Here is a 24,442-nt window from a genome sequence, read left to right on the forward strand (position 1 = left end):
CGAGGGTGGTTATTCTGTACGTGCCTTGGTCCGCCACAACCCAAGCAAAGGGTAGCTGACTGGTTCCTCCTTTTTGTTGGCGTGTGGACCCGCTCCTGTAGCTGTTTCTCCTTCTCTGTGAGAGATTGGACTAGTCGGGCCAGTCGTCCAATAATGTCGGTTTCGGCCGAGTTTACTTGGTCAGATGATCTTCCTTCCAGGGCTCGCAACAAAGAGCCGACGGGTTTGCACTCACCTCCCTTAATCTGGAGGTAGTCATTCCCAGCCCGTACAGCGTCAGCTAGTGTGGGCATGTGTACAGCCAACATATGTTGCTGCAGTGCAGAGTCCCTTAGCGAGCTTCAGAACGTTTCCATGGCCATTCTAATCCGTTGACAGTTCGGCAGGTCTCCGTGCATAATGCATATCGTGTTTTATATATATATTAGTTTAGTTAGAATTATTGTCCAAGTAGCATTTATTTTAGTCCAGGATACAAGTGAAACAATACGTCTGTTTTTTAGTAAGCCAAAACCAAGAATGCCGGATGTGAGTAATGAATAAGTATGATGCCCTCTATACAGGAAATACCTCACTGAGCATGTGTATGTCATCCCCACGGTAACAAGTAAGTATATAAGTTTGTAAACTAAAAACTGTTACATCTGCTTTTCCATAGAAATATTAAAGCAAACACAAAATCATTGGTAAGTACAATAGTATGAAATATGATGTGAACATGTAACAATGTCACTGGTTTGGACTTCTAAGTTGGTTAGAACATCAGATAGTCAGCGTATCAGGAGGGGAGTTTTCTATTCCGGGGAGGCAGAACACGTCTAGCCCTTTAGCGACCGCGGGCTTACGGCTGGAAATTCCCCAGCGAACCAGTGCATTTACTATGGCGATTTGAGCCTTCGACACCACTGCGTAAAAACTGCATCAATTTTCTTCAAAATTGAGGTAGTTACATAAATTAACATGCATTGGAATTCTGAGAAATTTCTCAACAAGCTGATACTTTTTTAATGTAGTTAGCTCGCATCTGCTTACCTGCAAGAGTTGCAATTCGTTGAAGCTACGAGTTTTTTTATGTTAGTACGGCATTTTCAATTATATTTTATATTCACTAAAAGCAATTGGCAATGTTGTATAACTAATTCTTGCATGGATTCATATGCTCACAACAATTTGCAAAAATATTTAGTCGTCCAAGAGCATTGAAAGGGGAGTTATGAGCTCCGATGTATAGCGGGAGCGCCACTGGAAATGCTCGAGACGCCATGGCTATAAGCAGCGCAAGACAGTTATCCGACAAGGTTGCTCCAGCTTTCGTGCAAATTGGCACAAAACTGCAAATGAATATGCATCTGGAAGCTGAGACATTTTTCTGCAGAATGAGATAGTTTCCTCCACACAGCTTGCAAAAACTTTGCAGCTAGACATCTATATATAAGCAGTTACAACTTTTTGCTCTGAATTTTTATGCATTTCTTGAGACTAGAATTATGTAAAAAAGTTGCATATAAAATAATTGCACAGATTCATGTGTGCTGCAGCAAAGATTAACTGGTTGTGTGCAAAAAGAATTAGGTCGTGAGCCTATATTCACACATTTGGTGAAGCAGCAAAAGACAGGAAGCAACATTTATTATGAGCAGAAACAGCACATCATGGACTGCTAGATTGCAGAACAATATGAGAACTGAACTATTTGATTAGACTGCTGCTCTGAAGATGGCAGTGTGCAACAAATACAGCACATCGATGCACAACCAATACAATATATTAGCAAATGTATGTACAAAAGCCGGCAATACAAAGCAGTGAAGCATTTGCAGAAACTAAATAAAATAGCATTTGCAAATAAATTTAGCTAGCATGGTAAGGATTAAAACATGACTCGCACAAATATATTCCACAAGTGGCTCCGCTGCCAGTGCATTCAGCTTGCTCATCGACAATGTATACAGCCAACTGGTGCACATAGCCAGAGACAGCAACGGAAAACAAATAACATAATTCCAAATTTAGATCTTTTAGATGGAATATGCTGTCTGAAGTTGAGCCAGCCTTTCCATGCCAGCAAGCATTCATCTACATATATAAATTTATCAGATAGAAAAACAGGATAGAACCAGTCGCATGTCATGGCAAAAACATTTTTTAGTTTGAACAATTTATTGCCAGCAGGGTCTTCAAAATTGTCAATAAAGCGTAAACTTGCTTCTAATTTTCTTTCAATTTATAAACTGATTTAAAATCAGCGTAGATAATAAAGGAATGTGGACCAGTAAGGCAATAGAGTGGGCTTTTGGAGAATACCTATATGCAAAACTAAACAAGCAACTCGCCAAATATTTATCATCAACAGGCTCCGAAGCATCGCAATGTTTTTGAAGGCCATATTTATTCGTTTCGTTAAATATAACATTTATCATGGCCGATGTTTAAAAAGCTTTGAATAATAAAAACACTTACCTGTTTAAGAATTCAAACTTATACTCCTGCCAGGCTGTCAGCAAAATGTAATTCTTTTGGTTTTAAATCAGCTCCTCTTTGATATTCGCCATTTCAACGCCGGCCGTTTCAGTCTCACTTTCGCAATCCAATTCATTCTGTTGATTTTCTTTTTTTACTTTCATCGTCTTCCTCACATTTTTCTGGTCTAAAATCCTCTTCTTCACTTTCAAACCAGTCGATATCTTCCTGTAAACAAATCTTTTTAGCAGCGCCTCAAATATCGCGTCCGTTCATGATGATTAGCTTTCCATAAAAAACGTTCAACTTCTAACAACGTGTTCTTTTTGCACATGCGTAGAAGGGAATAATTATAGCACCAAATTAATAGTATGATATTTTTTTAAACTCCTCAAATAATTAATTAAAAATTTTAGGACCGTTTTTAAAATAAATAAATGAATTTAAAAAATACCTATCAAAGACTCAGATCTGACGGGCAATTACGGGTTTGGTACGCTGAGACTGCGCTCTCAGCCCGTCAGATTACGGGAACGATATCCAAAAGGCTAGGGGTTTGGTCCGGGACACTGCTATCAGAGGCTGGCTCAGATAATGGTAACGAACGTGGAGATTCTGGCGGGTTGTTGGGAATGGGTACAGTGTCGTTTGAGGCTGATAGAGAACTATCTTGGGCTGTTTTTCTTGCCTGGGTACAAAGATTCTCAGCCTGTTCTGGGAAATGGTCAGCCAGGGTATAACTCTGATTCTGCGGCGCAGGAAGCTGTGATACCCTTATGTCTTTACGGTTACCTCTTACGGTACAACTACCTGTCGATAAATGGTAACTGCGATCCCCTGCTATGTCAATTATCCGTCCTGGTTTCCACTCACCTGACGCAGCTCTGAAATACACGGACTGTTCTGGTTCGAGGGGAGATTTCTCGCTACCTGCCCGTCTATCGTGATAATACTTATCAGAACTCTTCATACTACCCAACTTGTTTCTAACATGCTCCAAATCATAACTGTTGACTTTGTATCTCTTAGTAGATACTGGCATTGAATCTCTCAACAGCCTACCTTGAAGCAGCTCAGCCGGAGATGGTAGGCCTTCACATACTGGTGTATTACGTATCATTACCAGACCACCTAACCAATCAGTACCTTCATCTGCACACTTAGCCATCATTGATTTCACTGTACCAATAGTCCTCTTGGATTGACCATTACCTGATGGATGCAGAGGTGAACTTGTTTGATGATATATTTTCAACTCAGTACAGAATCTCTTGAACTCATCACTAGAAAACTGAGGACCGTTGTCCCATACAATAACATCTGCCTGACCGAAATCAGCGAATATCTCTCTCAAGCACTTGATAACAACACCACTACTTGTAATCTTAGGCAAATGTTTCACTACAGGCCACTTTGAAAAATAGTCAACTAACAGAAGATAATCACTTCCATTCAGATGAAACAAATCTACACCGATCATCTCAAATGGCGTGTTGGGAATAGGAGAAGGCATTAATGTCTCCTTCTTTTAACAGCCTTCCGACTTGAGGCACGCCTGACAAGACTGACATTTGTCCTTTATGCGACGCCTGAGACCAGGCCAGAACGCAGACTGCATAGCTTTCTGTAGAGTCTTCGTGACCCCTTGATGAGCCATATGCAGCTGGTTCAACACATCATTTCTCAACTGTGTAGGAATGACCAATCTCTCACCATAGAACAACAATTCATCCAGTTCACAGAGATGATTACGCAGATTCCAGAAAGCCAGACCACGAGCACCACACGACTTTTTGTGTGTGGGCCAACCATTCCTTACATACTTTAGCACTACTTGCAACTTCTCATCCTGAGAAGTAGCGTTTTGATACTTGTCCATAACTCCATCACTACGAATTACAACAGAACACACAGATCTGAGAGGATCTACACCCAGGTCATCATAGCTGTTCGCGCCCTCTGGACATGATCGACTTAATGTGTCTGCCAGGACCATATATTGACCATGCTTGTACAACAGCTCTATAGGATAGCCCAGCAGTTTTATCCGCATGGCAGCTAACCTTGGAAATAATTGATTGATATCCTTAGACATAAGACCAATCAGAGGGAAATGGTCAGTCTCAACAACCACTCGTTTCTGACTAAGGCAGTAATATTTGAATCTCTCACAAGCGAAGACCACTGCAAGCAACTCCTTCTCAATCTGACTATACCTTGATTGACATTCTGTCGGGGACTTAGCAGCAAACTCGATGGGTTTACCATCTTCTAGTACTAGAGAGCCGAAACTGTGCGATGATGCGTCAGTACTCAGGGTCACCTCGCCTCCTGAGTAATATGCCAGAGGAGGGGCATGTATAATCAGGCTCCTGAGCTTTTCAAGTGCCTGAATGTGGGCCTCCTCCCAGATGAACTGCACATTCTTCTTACACAAATCTCGGAGAGGCTTAGCATGCTCACTCAGATTTGGAATGAACTTAGCAAGATAGTTAACAAAGCCAAGATACCTCTGAACACCTTGCTTATCAACCGGAGCAACCATATCCTTGATAGCCTCGACTTTTGAATGATTAGGTTTTACACCCTCTGCTGTTAACTCATGACCAAGATATGACACAGAGTCCTTACAAATCACAGTCTTATCAGGATTCAAAGTCAATCCAATCTCTCGACACCTCTGTAGGAATCGTCTCAGAAACTTGTCATGCAGCTCTTTCGATGGAGCGTAGATGACAACATCATCTACATAGACCTTCACGAATGGCATATCGGCGAAACTGTCAATCATTCTCTGGTGAAATATCTCTGTGGCATTACAGATACCCATACCAAGTCTTTCAAATCTGAACTTCCCAAATGGAGTGACAAAACTCAATAGCTTAGAGGACTGCTCATCAAGCGGAATCTGATAGAACGAAGATTTGACATCTGTAGTGGTGAAATATTTTGAGCCAGACATACTTGAAAATATCTCAGTAGTGGTCGGTATTGCACATTGAGCTCTTATCAGTTGTGTATTCAAGTACTGCGGATCTAACACTAGCCGTAACTCACCATTAGGTTTATTCACCAGTACCAGTGGTGATAGCCACTCTGTTGGTGATATATCCTTTACTATCACACCCTCACCTAGTAGTTTATCTAGCTCTCGTTTTAGTTGTTGTTTGAGTCGGTGGGGTACAACACGAGGAGGTGCAGCTCTGATAGTAACTGATTCACCCACCTTTCCTAGACCAGTGAAAACATCAGAGAACTCGCCGCCTAGCACTTCACTCACTTGGTCAACATCTTTAACATTAGACAACAATCCTAGATCTTTGATAGCCGGCATGTCCAATAATGTTTGATTATCATCATCGGTGACATAAAATTTGACCAGTGCGGTTTTACCATTTTGTAGCTGCACATCTAGTTTTACTCTACCAACTACAGGTGATCTCTTTGTTACCGTACCCAGTTAGCTTAGTATTCGTTCTAGTAACTTTCTTACCTCCTAGTCTAGTGAAGAAGGAAATGGCCATAGTACTAACTTGGGCACCAGTATTGACCTTTGTTCTCACTTCATGATCTAGAATGTTTACTGTCAGTAGCCACTTGTTCTCATGAATGACACCATTAGTTCTGACATCAGCCATATCCAGTGTGTGCCCGTTGAACGTCATGTCATCATCTGAGCTAACGTCACCATCACCCGCTTGTAGAAATGACACTCCCTGAGTTGTAGCATTACTCTTCTTCAGACCAGTACACTTTTTTTAAATGCCCTCGTTAGTGACAACCGTTACATGTTTTATTATAAGCAGGGCATCTACCTTTGACATGATCATAGCCACAGAATGAACAATCTGTGATCATGTGATTAGCTGCTGCATTATTCTGGCTTTGCAGTGTATAGTTTCTAGGCTTATACGGTTACGAGCCTACTGGTTGTACTGAACGAACGCCATCTAGTTCAGCCTTTTGGTTCCTTGCGATTACTTCCTTAGTACGCATTTGCTGCTTTATCTGCTCAAGCGTTATGTCTGCACGTAACTGTAACTCACGACTCAACTCCTTATCCTTCATACCTGCCAAAAGTCGAGTGCGTAACATATCCTGTCAGTGTCTATCATCCCAATTGCTACATTTCACAGCCAGTTCATGCACGTTCCTTATGAATTCCTCATTACTCTCATCAGGAAATTAAACTTGGGAACCCAGCAGCACTGCGTAATGCAAGTGATTATCACGAGGAGTGAAGTAATTATCCAAAGCTTCCACAGTTCTATCAAACAACGTACCATCTGCGTCCTCAGCTGCAATAACAGCATCTGGATTAGCCACACGGGGAGGGCGCACAGTCAGCTGACCATATATACTCTCCGCCTCCTCGCCCATACAGTACAGCAGCAAGTCTACCTGACGCTGAGCATTCCTTTCATTCAGTCCAGATGCACTGCGATCTCTCAAAAATCTCCTCTTCCATTCCGGCCAGCTCTGCGGTGCAGAAAAATCCATCTCTTTCCGAGCAGACACCTTGAAGTCACCCATAATGTTGTTGAATAAGACACCAAACCAGATTAACACCAAAAGTCAGTCACAATTCAGCACAAACACGCTAAAAAACAACGGGCCTATTCAAACTCCAACAATCTCACTTCAAGTAGTATTCAGTCCAGCTATACATCTAACAAAGCAATGTTCGTCACCTACGACGCCATATCGTGTTTTATATATATTAGTTTAATTAGAATTATTGTCCAAGTAGCATTTATTTTAGTCCAGGATACAAGAGAAACAATACGTCTGTTTTTTAGTAAGCCAAAACCAAGAATGCCAGATGTGAGTAATGAATAAGTATAATGCCCTCTATACAGGAAATACCTCACTGAGCATGTGTATGTCATCACCATGGTAACAAGTAAACATATAAGTTTGTAAACTAAAAACTGTTACAATGCGTACCAGCCTCTTGACCTCTACAGCATGCTCCTTAAATGACGTTTGTTCCTTGGTAAGCTGGATTAGTGCCTGTCTGGCAAATAGACCCAATCTTGGAAGAGGGAATTGAAGGGCTTCCTGGTCCTCAGCCCGTCCACAGTCTTCGGCTGTTTGTCCGGTGTTTATCAGAGGTGCAACAGTGTTGCTCCTTCTATCCACTGTGTTACATATTAGCTTTGCAGTCACATTTTCTTTTAGTAGTGCTTTAATTGCATAATTGTCTAATGACCCATAGCTATAGGCTTACTAACTAAGTCAGTTCTTTCATGTGCTTTTTACCTGTTAGCTGTGTTTTCTGTAATTGCTGTTTGGCGTCGACTACCTCCAGAAAGCAGGCAATAAAATATTCTACCTCCCCCTTTCCTATGTACTGGGGTGTCCTGAAGCGTGGTGCCAGTTCCTGAGTCTTTGGCATCAATAGCACCCGTTCTAGTGCTTTGACTTGTCGGTCGGGTCCCAGATCGACGCTTCACGCCCTTCTATTAGTCATGTTTAGGGCTTTCATTAGGTTTCTGCTCTTTTCCAAGAGCAGTACATCTACTGAGTCTGCGGCCACCTGCTCTTTTCCGGGTTTCTTCCTATTGCCAAAAAGTTCTCTCAGTAGGAGCAGTGCTGCCTTTTTAAGCAAGTCCTGTCGGCACTTTCAGTAGGTTTCAGTTTTAGTGGCACAATATCAGCGATGCATGGACTCAGTGATTGCTGACTTACCTGGTGTTGCAGCATACTTAGATGATCTGATTGTCACTTGTAGCAGTGAGAGTGAGCACTTGTCTAATCTCAAAAAACTCTTAGCTAGACTACATGAGTACCGGCTCTGCATAAAGAAAGAAAAATAAGTGTTTTTTTAAGAACGCTGTTGAATACTTAGGTCACATAATAGACAAGAATGGCAAGGCCACCTCGACCTCTGCAACAGAGGCTAAGGAACAGTTCCACAACCACAGAACTTACAACAGTTACATGCGTTTTTGGGCAAGATCAACTACTATGGCTCATACATTGCTGACCTGTCTAGCAAAGCAGCCCCCTCTAAAGTTTCTTCGTAAAAATGTCGAGTTTGACAGGACTGAATAGTGTGACAAGGCCTTCTATGTTCCTAAAGAAAGTGTCATCAAGGCTACCAAACTTACCCATTTTGACCAGAGTAAACCAATGGTTCTAGCAACAGACGCATCTAACTATGGAATTGGGGCAGTACTCCTACAGAAGGAAAATGGAGCTGAAAAACCACGGGCACATGCATCAAAGACATTAAGCGTGCACCAAAAGAACTACTCACAGATAGAGAAAGAAGTGCTCCTATCATCTATGGAGTAACTAAGTTTAGACAGTATCTATATGGGAGACATTTTACACTCATTACTAATCATAAACCCTTGATTGCCATGTTTTCACCAGAAAAAAATTCCCCCGTTTTAATAACTCAGCGACTGCAGAGATGGGCCGTCACACTGATGGCTTATCAGTATGACATCAGGTACAAACCCACAGCACAGCACAGCAATGCAGATGGCTTTTTCAGGTCAACTATAGAGGCTGACCCAAAGTTTGACCATGATGAAGCAAAGGAGAGCATTGAAGTCTCACACACTATACAAAAGGAGCTCGATCATGGTCCCTTTGATGATGATGCTGTAAAACAAGAAACCATGAAAGACACATCACTACAGATAGTGAAAGAGTGGATACTGAATGGCCTTCGGCCCAATAAACTTACAGCAAGCTATGAACATTTGTGGCCATATTGGAATATGAGGGATATTTATGTTCATGGAGAGTCTGTGCTTTGGCAATGTGATGACACTAACAGAGTTGTCTTTCCACAGGCTCTGAGGAGTAAAGTGTTAGACTTGCTGCATACATCACACTGGGGTGTAGAAAGAATAAAACAGCTTGCTCGTCGATACGCATGGTGGCCTAGCATCAATGCAGACATAGAACAGTTAATCAAAGCTTGTGAACCCTGCCGAATCTGTGCTAATGACCAAGCCAAGACTTGACAAAGTTGGCTGTCCACCATACTACCATGAGATCAAATTCATTTTGATTTTGCAGGACTTTTTGAAGGTCAGATGTTGTTAGTTTGTGTGGATGCACCTTCCCGATCTCCATATGTTGCTATGCTAGATGTAGGAAAAACTACTTATAAGGGCACAATTGACGAGCTACAACATACCTTTGTACATGAAGGTCTTCCTTAGACTATTGTTACAGAGAACGGCCCACACTTCGTGTCAAATGAATTTGACCAGTTCTGAACCATGCATGGCATTAAACATATAACATCACTAGCATTCCATATTGCATCAAATGGAGAAGCGACGAGATTTGTCCAGACTCTTAAGCAATCTGTAGAGAAGAATTGTGCAGGAGTGGAGAAAGTGAATACTGCCCTACAACTGTTCCTAACTGCATACAGATGTTTGCCTCATCCATCTTTAAACTGGAAATCGCCTGATGAAGCTCTACATGGACGACAGCCGAGAAAAACTGACATTGTTAAAACCAATTCAGAACAAGAAAAATCTTTCACCAGGTCAATCATTTTATACATCATCACGGTATGAAGTAGACTCTTCGGTTTATGCAAAAAACTATAGTTCTGTACAAAAGTGGATACCTGGAACAATAATTAGCAAGCCGGGCAACATGCTGCATGCTGTGAAAACAGACTGTGGTGTATGGAGACGACATGCCAATCAGCTACAAGCTAGACTTCAAGTTAATGATACATTGACCAATGACAATAATATCACAGCTTCAAACAATCTTAACATCCAACCTGCCCAATCTGTACCTGATGAGAGGCCAGTACAAAGTCTCAGATGTCCTACTCATAATAGAAGACAACCTGACTACTTTGACAGTTCTAAGTTCAAGCAAGGTCATGTTTAACCATAAACTCAGAATAGTGAAGGAGGTGTGTTACATATTAGCTGCACAGTCACGCTTTCTTTTAGTAGAGCTTTAATGGCATAATTGTCTAATGACCCATAGCTATGGGCTTACTAACTATGTCAGTTTCGTTATGTGCTTTTTACCTGTTAGCTGTGTTTTATATAATTGCTGGGAACAATAAAATACAACACACTGGTTGGCGTCGGCTACTTCCGGAAATCAGGCAATGAAATATTATACATCCCCCTTTCCTATGTGCTGGGGAGTCTTGAAGCGTGGTGCCGGTTGCTGAGCCCTGGCATCAATAGCACCCGTTCTAGTGCTTTGACTAGTTGGTCGAGTCCCGGATCGGCGCTTCAAGCATTTCTACTGGCCATGTTTAGGGCTTTCATTCGGTTTCTGCTCTTTTTCTAGAGCAGTACATCTACTGAGTCTGTGGCCGCCTGCTCTTTTCTGGGTTTCTTCCTATTGCCAAGAAATTCTTCCAGTATGAGTAGTGCTGCCTTTTCAGGCAAGTCCTGTCGGAGCCTTCAGTAGGTTTCTGCTCCTAGAGCAGTGCATCTATTGGGTCCGTTGCTGCAGGGTTTTACACGGATCTCCCTTGGTTTCTTCCTGTTGCCAATAAGTTCCTCCAGTAGGAGCAGTACTGCCGTTTTTTAGGCAGGCCCTGGCAGCTTTCAGTAGATTTCTGCTCCTTTCCTAGGGCAGTTCCCCTACTGAGTCCGCTACTGCAGGTAGGGTGTTACGCAACTCTATCTCTGGGTTTATTCCTGTTGCCAGGAAGTTCTTCCAGGAAGAGCAGCGCTGCTGTTTTTCAGGCAGGCCCTATTTCGTGTTGTCTGGGTTTCTTTCTCCTGCCACCTTAAAGGCAGCAGAAAGTTTATCCGGAAAACCAGTGTTCCAATGCGAGTCTCTGTCACAGATTCTGAGTGCTGTATATAGTATCATAAACAATGTTATAGCAGGACAATAGCTATTGCGCAGTACGCTGATGAGTCATGATCATAAATTTAGAAGCATTGTTCTATTACTAGATTTTTCCTGAATTGATTTTCTGGAAGTTTCTAGAATAATTGTAAGGAGGTATAAATAGCCTGACTGCAGCAGTTCAAGAAGATTAAGAATTCAGTTTACAGCATGCATGTCTACAAGTCAGCAATAAAGGATTATATCATACTCTCACAGCAATCTTCTGCATATTATTACTTATACACAGTTAGCCGCAATATTACACCCGGACGTCTTAACTCTTAGCCTTGTGCAGACATCAGGATACAATCACAACACCAGATATCTCGAACCTGTCACATTGCATCACCACTTTGTGACAGTCTCGTAGTGGAGTGTGTAAAGGTTTTGAGCCGCCCTTACTTTCCTCCACTAATCCAAGACTCAGCGCATGAGTTTATACATATATTTTCTGCTTCGCTCATGAGAGTACACAAACAGTCAAGCACGTGCAATGAACAGGCCCAGAGCAGCTCTGCTCTCTAACTCGAATGTTTATGCTCATATAGCGGGTAGTCCCCGCCTCTGTTCTACTTGGCTGGGCCTGGCTCGGCTTTGGATCGGCTTGACTTGGTTTGGTTTTGGCTTGGCTCGGCTTTGGCTTGGCTTGTCTTTGCTGCAGTTGGATGCCATCCACCAAAATATGACATCTTCTAAATTCAACCTGGTTTTTTACTCATTTAGTAGCTTTTTTAAGAATGATTGTTGGTCATTCAAGTCTGCCTTGATATGGTATTTTCTATTTTATTGTAGACAGTCTTCCACATTCTTAATAGCATGCATACCAATCATATTGCCTATTTTACACAGAAACGTTGTTTTGAGATATAAAAAGGTTGACATACGGGTTTAATTCCGGAACACGTGAGGCTCGTAATTTCTGATACAACTGTGTTAAATTGTTACGAGCCAGTCTGTAATATACGAATTTGGTAGCCTAAACATTAAATTTTTAGTGATGGAACAAAAATAAAAGCACTTAAAAAGTTCTATTAAGCAAATAATAAGCTGCTGTCCGTCACTGACCTGCTCATCTCTTTTCTCATGAATGGTCTTTAACATATCTTCAGTCTGACTGTCATAATCAGAGACCATCTTGGATATTCGTTTGAACAGCGCTTCAAACTGCTCATCTCTAACTGAACTCTCAGCAGATATTGTGCCTGTTAGAAGGGCTGATGCCAACTCTTCCAATTGCACCAAAGAATGATGGGGCCCTGAACCAAACTACTCTTTATTATCATCAACTGTGTATCATAACTAACAAGTGTCACATATCAAACCTCAATGACTAAAATGATGTTAACCTAAATATTCCTTGGGATGATATAAGTGTAAGCATTTTTACTATGAGAGAGTACAGATGGTAATAAATAATGGTACAGACTTATCCAATGAGCCTGGTAGAAATACTAGATTGAAGTTTTAAAAATTTGATAAAATACTGACAGATACAAGTATCCACTAAAACTACCCAGAAGTTTTGTTACGGGATAAATGTTTACCGCAAACTAATTGATAAACGAAATTTTCATGATTTGCACACCTTGATCACAAACCGGCAAGTCAGAAACACACTTCAGGCAGCTGAGCACATAGCAGACTCCACATCCAAGAACATATTGTTGGTCTTTATGCTTGGAACAGTAGCTAACTTTAGCTTTTTGCTGTTGAGTCAGGTACTCAAGTATTGTTATCTTGTCATGTTCATCAAGTGTATCATCATGAGACTAAAATATCAGAGCTACAGTATTTGAGGTTTTTGGATAAGGCCTGTTTTATTTTAGTATGTAGCAGAACATCCCACAAGTAAAATATCTGCAGGACAGCAATTTATTCTATAGTAGAATAAACTAGGGATGGCATTTTTTGTTTGGAAAGGTCTTATCAACTATCGCTGGAGTTTTTCCACCGATAGCGATTATGGTCTAATTATCAAAGAGCAGGCAGAGTTCACCGACAGTTATCACCTGACTTGGCAGCTAGTAAAACCATTGTATTATCGAGAATATAACTCCAAACTCACAAGACATTTTAATGCCATATTTTTGCACAGATGACTACACGTGCCTGAAAAGATTGAGAATTGTGGGAAGGGATGGGAAGAAAAAAAGCTGCAGAAGAAAATCTGCAGAAAAAAAATGAAAACTATCTGCAGAACTATTGCAAATAGTTTTTGTTGTAGTATTAGATATTCTTTTTTTATTATTCGATAATGATATATAAGTTTCTGATGTTTTGATAGTCAGTAGTTGTCTTCTCGATTATTATGGAAAAGACAACTACCGAATATTGCAGTCGACTATTGAGCTATCGTGAAACACTAGAATAGACCCATTTAACTCTATGTTAAACAGGTTATATTTTTTACAAACCAATGAAGAAACTTGGGTTGGGGTGAAACTTGCATTACAACAAAATCGCTGTAGTTGAACCAATGAACAAGTAGAAATTACTATAAACACTTTCTAATATTTCCTTAGTACACAGGATTGATTTATAGGAAGAATAATATTAGCAAACGGTCAAAACAGGAGTAATATTGTTTTGATCAAAAAGAAGTTTTTTCTTTACAAAAGTCTATTTTGCATGTTTATATTCGACATTTGTGAAATTGAAAGATTCATAGCTTGCTCAATGACTAACATCAGATGAATGTAAATTAATAATATATACTAGCAACTTTATATAGAAGTACCAATCACAGCGTATTTTAGTTATCATTTAACGATTTGAAAAAGGAATCCCTCTTACCTCCAAATGAGCAGGGCAGAATTTTTTGTAGCAGTAAGTACAATAGCTGATAGCTTTTTGACTTGGTGATCTCTTCTTTAGACAAACATCACAGAGTGTTTTATCTGTACCCAAGTCGTATGATGGGAGACTGTCTGGTGGCATCCCAAACACCTGGCTGCAAGTATAAGGAGTTGTAAAAACAATGTATTGGTTCCATGAGAAACGCTGTAGTAGGTGATGCATTTTATGCCTCATACATTAACAGGCGATTCGGTCTTTGAGCTTTTAATAATACATGTAGATTATACACTCTGCAAGTTGTCCATTAATTTGTGATACATCCTATGAGTCATATCAGAGACTTACACCATGAGTTGTACATTGAATAATGATACACTCTATGAGTCATACAACAACTTGTGACTTACTCTATGAATTGGACAGTAATTGGTGATACACTTTATGAATCATGCAATAACAGGTGATTCAGTTTATGAGTTGTACAGTGATTAGTGATACACTCCAGGTATGGTACAATGATTGGTAAATCTCTTTATAACCTTGTGTATTGATAGCAGATCAATATACATTCTGTTAGACAATGATATGTATTAGAGGTGAGCATACAGAGACACATTTTCCAGCTTTAAAGCTTTTTGGTTTTCTCTTTAAAACTTTGAAAATAACACCATAGACATAACTAATAGTTGTATAAGGCTATTAGTAGTTTTTTTGTTTAACATGACCATGATACTTTGATGTATGTAAAAATTTGCATACATTTGCAATTGAATATGATCGATTAGTTTTAGGCTAAAACTGTGACTAGATGTTTCCCAGTGTTTGCGCGAAATGCAATGCGTAAAAGTTTTTCTCGGCTGAAAAAAAAAGATATAGAGTTGATGTCAGAAAACATGTAGAAGATATTGAACAGCAAAGAAAAATATGTTCTTATTATCGAATGCAACGATTAGCACGCCACTGGCCAAGCGAATGATGCAAATCATTTGGTTTCCATGTTGTTAATTTTAGTTTCTGCAAGTGTTATAAGTGTGGTTGTTTATTTCACTTGTTCTTGAATATATATTTTTGCTTTGTATAGAAAAAGCTGCAGCTTTCGATATTTTCTAATCTGAACCAGATATTCCAACATTAAGTTACTGTAAATCCTGTACTTGAATGTCACCTTTATTTCAAGACAACCTCTATTTAACCTCAACAATGGAAAAAGGGTTGAAGAATAGTTTGCCACCCTTTAATTAAATGCCATGAACGCCTATAGGAACATCTAACTTACTGTTATTACTGGCAAGTAAGCAGTAGTATCATTAAATAAATATTGCAAGTCATTATTTACAAGGATGTTTAAACAGCAAAGATCTTGCAGTAAACCACCAGCAAAAAACTGAAAGCGCTATTTGTATTGCATATTACCTTTTGTATTATATATTTAGCACTTAGATGCCATTAAGAATGCACAAATTAAATTGAATTTAGTATGCACAATGTAAGCATGCCATCCAATTATGATGTGGTTCTTTGCTAGAACTTTGATTCTAGTTTGATTATCAGATGTTTGTAAAGCTGGTCGGTGTTTGCAAATTAGATTAGAGACGTGTTAGTGTTTGTATAAAATGTTAGTGAGTGTTTATACAAAGGGTTAGTGAGTTTTTATATAAAGTGTTAGTAAGTATTTATACAAAGGGTTAGTCAGTGTTTATATAAAGGGTTAGTGAGAGTTTATATGAAAGGTTAGTGAGTGTTTATATAAAGGATTAGTCAGTGTTTATATAAAGGGTTAGTGAGTGTTTATGTAAAGGTTTAGTGAGTGTTTATATAAAGGGTTAGTGAGTGTTTGGATAAAGGGTTAGTGAGTGTTTATATAAAGGATTAGTCAGTGTTTATATAAAGGGTTAGTGAGTGTTTATATAAAGGGTTAGTAAGTGTTTATATAAAGGGTTATTGAGTGTTTATATAAAGGGTTAATGAGTGTTTGTATAATGGGTTAGTAAGTGTTTATATAAAGGGTTAGTAAGTGTTTATATAAAGGGTTAGTGAGTGTTTATATAAAGGGTTAGTGAGTGTTTATATAAAGGGTTAGTAAGTGTTTATATAAAGGGTTAGTAAGTGTTTATATAAAGGGTTAGTGAGTGTTTATATAAAGGGTTGGTGAGTGTTTACATAAAGGGTTAGTAAGTGTTTGTATAATGGGTTAGTAAGTGTTTATATAAAGGGTTAGTAAGTGTTTATATAAAGGGTTAGTAAGTGTTTATATAAAGGGTTAGTGAGTGTTTATATAAAGGGTTAGTGAGTGTTTATATGAAGGGTTAGTAAGTGTTTATATAAAGGGTTAGTGAGTGTTTATATAAAGGGTAGTGAGTGTTTATATAAAGGGTTAGTGAGTGTTTATGTAAAGGTTTAGTGAGTGTTTATATAAAGGGTTAGTGAGTGTTTGGATAAAGGGTAAGTGAGTGTTTATATAAAGGGGTAGTGAGTGTTTGTATAATGGGTTAGTAAGTGTTTATATAAAGGGTTAGTGAGTGTTTATATAAAGGGATAGTAAGTGTTTATATAAAGGGTTAGTGAGTGTTTATATAAAGGGTTAGTAAGTGTTTATATAAAGGGTTAGTGAGTGTTTATATAAAGGGTTAGTAAGTGTTTATATAAAGGGTTAGTGAGTGTTTATATAAAGGGTTAGTAAGTGTTTATATAAAGGGTTAGTGAGTGTTTATATAAAGGGTTAGTAAGTGTTTATATAAAGGGATAGTAAGTGTTTATATAAAGGGATAGTAAGTGTTTATATAAAGGGTTAGTGAGTGTTTATATAAAGGGTTAGTAAGTGTTTATATAAAGGGTTAGTGAGTGTTTATATAAAGGGTTAGTAAGTGTTTATATAAAGGGTTAGTGAGTGTTTATATAAAGGGTTAGTAAGTGTTTATATAAAGGGTTAGTGAGTGTTTATATAAAGGGTTAGTGAGTGTTTATATAAAGGGTTAGTGAGTGTTTATATAAAGGGTTAGTGAGTGTTTATATAAAGGGTTAGTAAGTGTTTATATAAAGGGTTAGTGAGTGTTTATATAAAGGGTTAGTGAGTGTTTATATAAAGGGTTAGTGAGTGTTTATATAAAGTGTTAGTGAGTGTTTATATAAAGGGTTAGTGAGTGTTTATATAATGTGTTAGTAAGTGTTTATATAAAGGGTTGGTGAGTGTTTATATCAAGGGTTAGTAAGTGTTTATATAAAGGGTTAGTGAGTGTTTATATAAAGGGTAGTGAGTGTTTATATAAAGGGTTAGTGAGTGTTTATATAATGTGTTAGTAAGTGTTTATATAAAGGGTTGGTGAGTGTTTATATCAAGGGTTAGTAAGTGTTTATATAAAGGGTTAGTGAGTGTTTATAAAAAGGGTTAGTAAGTGTTTATATAAAGGGTTAGTCAGTGTTTATATAAAGGGTTAGTGAGTGTTTATATAAAGGGTTAGTGAGTGTTTATATAAAGAGTTAGTGAGTGTTTACATAAAGGGTTAGTAAGTGTTTATAAAAAGGGTTAGTAAGTGTTTATATAAAGGGTTAGTCAGTGTTTATATAAAGGGTTAGTGAGTGTTTATGTAAAGGTTTAGTGAGTGTTTATATAAAGGGTTAGTGAGTGTTTGGATAAAGGGTAAGTGAGTGTTTATATAAAGGGGTAGTGAGTGTTTGTATAATGGGTTAGTAAGTGTTTATATAAAGGGTTAGTAAGTGTTTATATAAAGGGTTAGTGAGTGTTTATATAAAGGGTTAGTGAGTGTTTATATAAAGGGTTAGTAAGTGTTTATATAAAGGGTTAGTAAGTGTTTATATAAAGGGTTAGTGAGTGTTTATATAAAGGGTTGGTGAGTGTTTATATAAATGGTTAGTGAGTGTTTTTATAAAGGGGTAGTGAGTGTTTGTATAATGGGTTAGTAAGTGTTTATATAAAGGGTTAGTAAGTGTTTATATAAAGGGTAAGTGAGTGTTTATATAAAGGGGTAGTGAGTGTTTGTATAATGGGTTAGTAAGTGTTTATATAAAGGGTTAGTAAGTGTTTATATATAGGGTTAGTGAGTGTTTATATAAAGGGTTAGTGATTGTTTATATAAAGGGTTAGTAAGTGTTTATATAAAGGGTTAGTAAGTGTTTATATAAAGGGTTAGTGAGTGTTTATATAAAGGGTTGGTGAGTGTTTATATAAAGGGTTAGTAAGTGTTTATATAAAGGGTTAGTGAGTGTTTGTATAATGGGTTAGTAAGTGTTTATATAGAGGGTTAGTAAGTGTTTATATAAAGGGTTAGTGAGTGTTTATATAAAGGGTTAGTGAGTGTTTATATAAAGGGTTAGTAAGTGTTTATATAAAGGGTTAGTAAGTGTTTATATAAAGGGTTAGTGAGTGTTTATATAAAGGGTTGGTGAGTCTTTACATAAAGGGTTAGTAAGTGTTTGTATAATGGGTTAGTAAGTGTTTATATAAAGGGTTAGTAAGTGTTTATATAAAGGGTTAGTGAGTGTTCATATAAAGGGTTAGTGAGTGTTTATATAAAGGGTTAGTAAGTGTTTATATAAAGGGTTAGTGAGTGTTTGTATAATGGGTTAGTAAGTGTTTGTATAAAGTGTTCGTGTTTTAAGCATTAGTAAGTAGTTTGCACAAGTTCATAGTTAGCATGTGTCTGCTGTCGCAGCAATGCAAAGTCCATATTTTTCATTAACGACAGCATAATCAAAGCTGCATCTGGTTGGTCAAAAGTAATCTTCAATAAACTAACTAACTGGCAAAGATTCTTAAAACAAAAACTGCTCACAACAAGAGAGAGAGAGAGAGAGAGCGCTATAACATTTTCTGTGTTCTAAAAAGTTATTAACCAACATATTTGCTAATTATTGAAGATTTTTGAAGAAAAGAAAACTAGAAACAATAAAGTAATACAATAGTTTCTGTCTTTCTGAAAGGTTATTAACTAACAACATTTAGTTTTCAAGGACACACATCATGCACTGCATGACATAAACAGCATGTCTGTAAACAGCTGTCCCCAAATCCTGATGTATATTAGAGCAATCGTAGCTGATACCACTATAACATGTTATTATCTATTTTACATTGAGTTAGTGACGTCATACAAATGTCTAGTTGCAACGTGAATGCAATTTCACATTTTTGAAACAGTATACATGAACTGCTGGGTTTGAGTTAACCCGTCATGGAAGTAAATTTGCAGTGGATCGCATTAAGAGGTTTGCAGTAAAAATGCAGTTGTGGTAGCATAAATGTCTACTGCACATTAGAAAGTTGTAACAGACTACACAATTGTTGTGTATTGCACTGCAAGGACGTGGGGCAGATTAAATGCATCACAGCCCTGGCCATTTGCATGTTATATAATCTAAATTTAACCAACACATAGTAAGACTCACCCACATTCACTGTTTCCACACAGCAGCAGGTGTTTGCTCTCATAGTAGGTGGTCAAACAGGCCATGCAGTGAACATGGCTGCACGGCAGCACCTTAGGGTTGATGATGGTGTCACTTTTACAGCAGCAAAATTCACACTCAACATCTGCTAGAGCCTCAGTCATTGTGATTTTCAACTAAAAAAAATAGTCATTGGCAGAAATTAGATTTAAAAAGTTTAATGAATGATGGTGTGTGAAGGCCTGCTGCAAGGAAAAAAATAGCACCTGCAAGTACCTGCGAAAATTGCTAAAAAATTTCAAAAACTCAACCACAAGCTTATTATGAGTATTATACTTGACTAGATGTATGTCCAGCAATGCACGGGTTTTTAGAAAAGCTTATAAACAGTGGGATGTAATGTAGTTGCCTGCTATTTGTCATTAGCCAGACACTATGCCAATGACTAACTTGAGTAAGCTACTATCCGTATTGTTAAACTTACTAATAAGAGCGTTAGAGCAAGCTCATGTGACGTTGCATAACACAGAGTGTTTTACTTATTTTAATCTAATTAACAACCCATATCGTCTTATGAGAATATTGCATCTCACGTAGCTTAGTTGGTTAGGTTGTTGCCCGGTGAAACAGTGCAATGGTGATCATGGAACCTCCCGGTGAACGGGAGGTTCCATGATCAAATATAGACAGAAGTGAACATTTCACTTCTAGATTTTAATAGTTATAGCTGGACAGACCAAATGACCAACTGTGAGATTTAGGTATATGTAACGCTTAAAAAGGCCTGTCAGTTCATTTTGATTTATTGACTCCAATCGATGCAATTAAACATTTACAATTATCCGCGTAAACTTGCTAAGGTTCTAAAAGTTTAGCCGAGTCTGTTATGTTTTTAAAGCACATAATTTACATAATTTTTCTATTATATATTTTAATACTTCAGAGTCTTGGCTTTTGAATGAGCCTATATTCAATGCACAAAGAATAATAGAACTATGAAAAACAGGGTGTCAAAAGTATGTCCTGCAAAAAAACGCTTGGTTCAGGTTCTCAAAATGTGATGTCACAATTATTATTTAGCCTTAGGTAGTCGATCTCTTTCACTGCCATTGAGACTGCGCTTTTCTGTGACAATCTGTGGTGTTAAACCCAGAGAGTGAGAACAATAAACTAGGATTCTAGATAATCAACAATGCCCCGGATCGTGCTTACGCCTGACCAATACAAACACATGTTCTGGGTTAATCAATTATGCTTCAATAAATGTACTGTCGTTGATAAAGGTAATGAAATCACATCGATTAAATTGTGGCCTGTGGTTGCGTGGCTCTAGGACTATATGTCAATCGCACTTCCGTGAGATCATGCAATGCTTGAAACTAACTAGTGTCAATCGCGACAGTCAACATCATAATAAAAAGAGGGGGTTAGTGCATAATATTATCGGGAAAACATAGTATGGTGCTTGGAATCTGAGTTATTTATCGTAGAAATAATCCGTACATAGAAACTAATGACACTGATTCATTTGTCATCTTTATTGGTTCTCTGGAGTAGTCCTATCTCGCCTGACACTAGCGTCATTATCGTAGTTGATAAATATAAGCGGTAAGCAATAAAATAGGCGGTAAGAGCACACAACACTGCATATGAAAATTGTGACATCACAATTTCCGAGCCTATGCCAGTAAACATTTCTGCGGTAGAGCCCTGGGGAAATCCTATAAACACCAACCAATGTCTGTCTCACCATGGCAAACAATAGCTCATTCGAAAGCCAAGACTCTGATGTATTGAAATATACAATAGAAAAATTATGTAAATTATGTGCTTTAAGGAATCGATTACTGAAGTCATAAAAAACGTACAAACAGTTATTTAAATCCGTATGGTCATTCGTTATTATTTACTTTTGATGTTAAAATCTGTTAAAGTTTGCTTGTCTTGCCATGGTTAATTATCTCCACATGGTAACTCGGTGTTAAATGTCCCTCCTGTATAAACACAATGATTATTACCTTAGCTTAGTCATTTTACTTTACGGCATTCCAATTTTCGCTAGTATTCACCAATTAAAGTCAAAATAGGCTATACCTTTTAATACTGTGTTTTTATAATGAGGTCTCTCTTGTGGTTTGTGAAAAAAAAAACATTTTTGTTACAAGCTCTTAGAAAACTGTAATAATAAAATATGATGTGAAAGTTGATGATGCTGACAACAAGAGTCATCGCTGGGTATAAAAATATCCACATCAGTTTTCCCTCTCTAACCCTTTTCCTGTACTAATTCTTTTTCTGGCTCATTTCTCTTAGTCAAGACAGTGTCAAAAACTGTCATTGGCTAAACATTTACAATGTGCACCTTGTCAAATTTGTGTAATAGAATTTTTGAGAATCTCTTAGTTATAAATTAATGTTAAATTTTTCAATTAAAGAAAAACTCATCTAGCAGTTGATGTCAAACTGAGTATTTTTGTATCTTGCACTTGCTGAGCATGCCTGTTCACCTTTATCAGAATGTTTCTACATTATAGCTACTGACAAGAGATCCAATAATGACAAAGTAGTAGGAGCACAAGTACCATTTTCATGACAAAAGGCAGCCTTACTTAATTTTCATAGTATCCCGGAATAGGAGTAATTATCCAACACTATTAGTTCTGAGGAACAGTTACTATTTAGCAATTGTTACTCAAGTACAATTGTTATTTTCACCAATGAAACAATTTATCTACAAATAAAATAACTAAAGCATAGATACCTACTGACTCATCAAAAAAGCGATTAGTTTGTAAATTTATTGAAACTGTAGAAACAATAACCTTCCCATATCACGGTAAGGTTAAAACCTTCCGATACCATGGTAAAGTTGATTATACATGATGAGTTGTTACTAATAGTCAATAGCTATCAAGTTACACAGCCAAATAGTAATAATGAAGTGTCGCAACTTACATAATATGTTTTGTAAGGGAAATATTCACATAAGTATCTTGATGCAAAGCGTCCAGGAACAACAATAGGCTGGCAGTGGAGTAAAGGACGTTCACACGCATTGATTAGCTGTGTTCAATGCCATGCAGGGGACACAGCACTGGCCTCACTAATATAAGCTGTCAATGAGAAGTTCCACACAATAGAGAGAGGCTAAAGATTAAGCCCAGTATGGCTACTATCAATGCTTGTTTAGCGAAGCGTCTCATTGGCTGTTAGAAGAGAGTCTATTTAGTGTGGAGACCGCCTTCACTATACAGTTTATTGGATGTTCAATAGCAAAAAATACCGCACAGCCAGCCCTTGTTTTAGATGTATTTCTTAGTCCTTGTTTGAGAAAACTGGGTCAAATGAAAATATTCTACAAATATTATATATAGTAAGAAAACCAAGGCTATAATTAGTCAATACAGTCAATCATGGCACATGCTATTGATACGCTGAAGTCTTTGCGCTATACGGGTATATAGTCGCCAATTTCCAATGCTTTCATTAGCAAGAATCCAAATATCTTAAGCTATTTACAAATATGAGTCGCTGCCTCTTGAAGCTGTTATACAATCGCTACTACCAGGTTTGGCTACTAATCTACTGTATTCTGTGTGTCTGTTTACTCCACAAAGTCATTCCGTAGCTTACATCCTAGAGTTGTGCTAATGCTGTGTATTACCACTTTTTCATTGATTGTATATAAACTTTATCACCTAGGTCTCACACTGGTTCACCACCTTAATTTAAATTGCTGCCGTTGGTAAAAATGATTAGTCAATGCATGTCTTGATCGGTATTATTCCCATACTTTTAGCTGGAATCACATTTACCATTTGAAGGTTTTATTAACTAATGTTCAGTTGTTTTTCAAAAAACCTGTGAGAATGTTCATGGCAATGGTGGTATATACATGTATTAGAAAACATTAATTATAGCTGATACTGCTATAACATGATATTTTCCTTTTAACACAGTGTTAGCTACAGGGTTATGGCCATTACGGAAAACTAGTAACTGTGCATTGATAAGTACTCAAGGGATGTCTAGACATAAAGTTCATTACAGTTACAATAACCTGTTTGCCTGTGTATCTATGGCAGTGGTGGTGGCATTACTTATTGCTCTCTGCGCAATAAGTAATACTACACCACTAAAACTTCACTGAATGTATTAACAATATAGTTCGTGTTGCATTTGTACCACTAAGGGGAGTAAAAAGATTTCCATTACATGTACATACATGCAATACATGTAAGCTGTACATACATGCATTACATGTGCACTGTACACACACGCACGCGCGCGCACGCACACACACAAAGCAGTTTTATAAAAATTGTCAAGAAATCAGGTATTGAGTTAACTTGGGCACATTAACCACGCAATCGCAATATGTGAATGCAGCTCAAACTTGATCAAAAATTGACAAACAAATTTATCACAATCGGTTTGTTGTTGTATATTGTTAAAAAAAGAATATACACTGTATGATCGTTTCAGCATATAATGCTAATGTGAATACATTACAAACTTCAAAATTACATCTATTGACTTTCCAAGAGATTTGATATTTAAAGAGACTGTTGGCAAAAAAAAAATTTTGTTCAGTTGGAAAAATAAAGTGGACGAACTACATGTGAGGAAAGCTCTAAAATGTTATCAAGCTTGAAGAGAAAACCTAAATGATATCAGCGTGTTGCATGACTCTTGTAGAAAGTATGCTCTACTCCCTGATGGCAGTTATTAAAACAATGGGTTGGGCACTTAATGCTGAGTTAGCAGTCATATATTGATTGTGTTTAACTTATTTCACATTGATGAATGTTAACAATAAACCAATAAAATAGAGTGAATTACAGTACCTTGACGTACATGAGCAAACTTCTGCTTGGAGATACAAGGCAAATTGAAATACAGCCATGTGAGTTGCTTTTTGCTGCTGTCACTA

General features: G+C 37.8%; 1 protein-coding gene across 1 annotated transcript; it reads right to left on the reverse strand.

Moving 5' to 3' along the window:
* Positions 1 to 2,980: 2,980 nt before the first annotated feature.
* LOC137401836 (uncharacterized) lies at positions 2,981 to 3,940 on the reverse strand. Its single transcript, XM_068088308.1, has one exon. The coding sequence runs from the start codon at positions 3,938 to 3,940 to the stop codon at positions 2,981 to 2,983; it is 960 nt and encodes a 319-aa protein (XP_067944409.1).
* Between the last annotated feature and the right edge of the window lie 20,502 nt (positions 3,941 to 24,442).

The sequence above is a fragment of the Watersipora subatra genome, chromosome 8, assembly GCF_963576615.1.
Source record: "Watersipora subatra chromosome 8, tzWatSuba1.1, whole genome shotgun sequence".
Classification (NCBI taxonomy): Eukaryota; Metazoa; Bryozoa; class Gymnolaemata; order Cheilostomatida; family Watersiporidae; genus Watersipora; species Watersipora subatra.

Bases quoted from the DNA above. Each gene is read 5' to 3' on its own strand.
- LOC137401836 (XM_068088308.1), bottom strand. From the start codon at position 3,940: ATGATCGGTGTAGATTTGTTTCATCTGAATGGAAGTGATTATCTTCTG.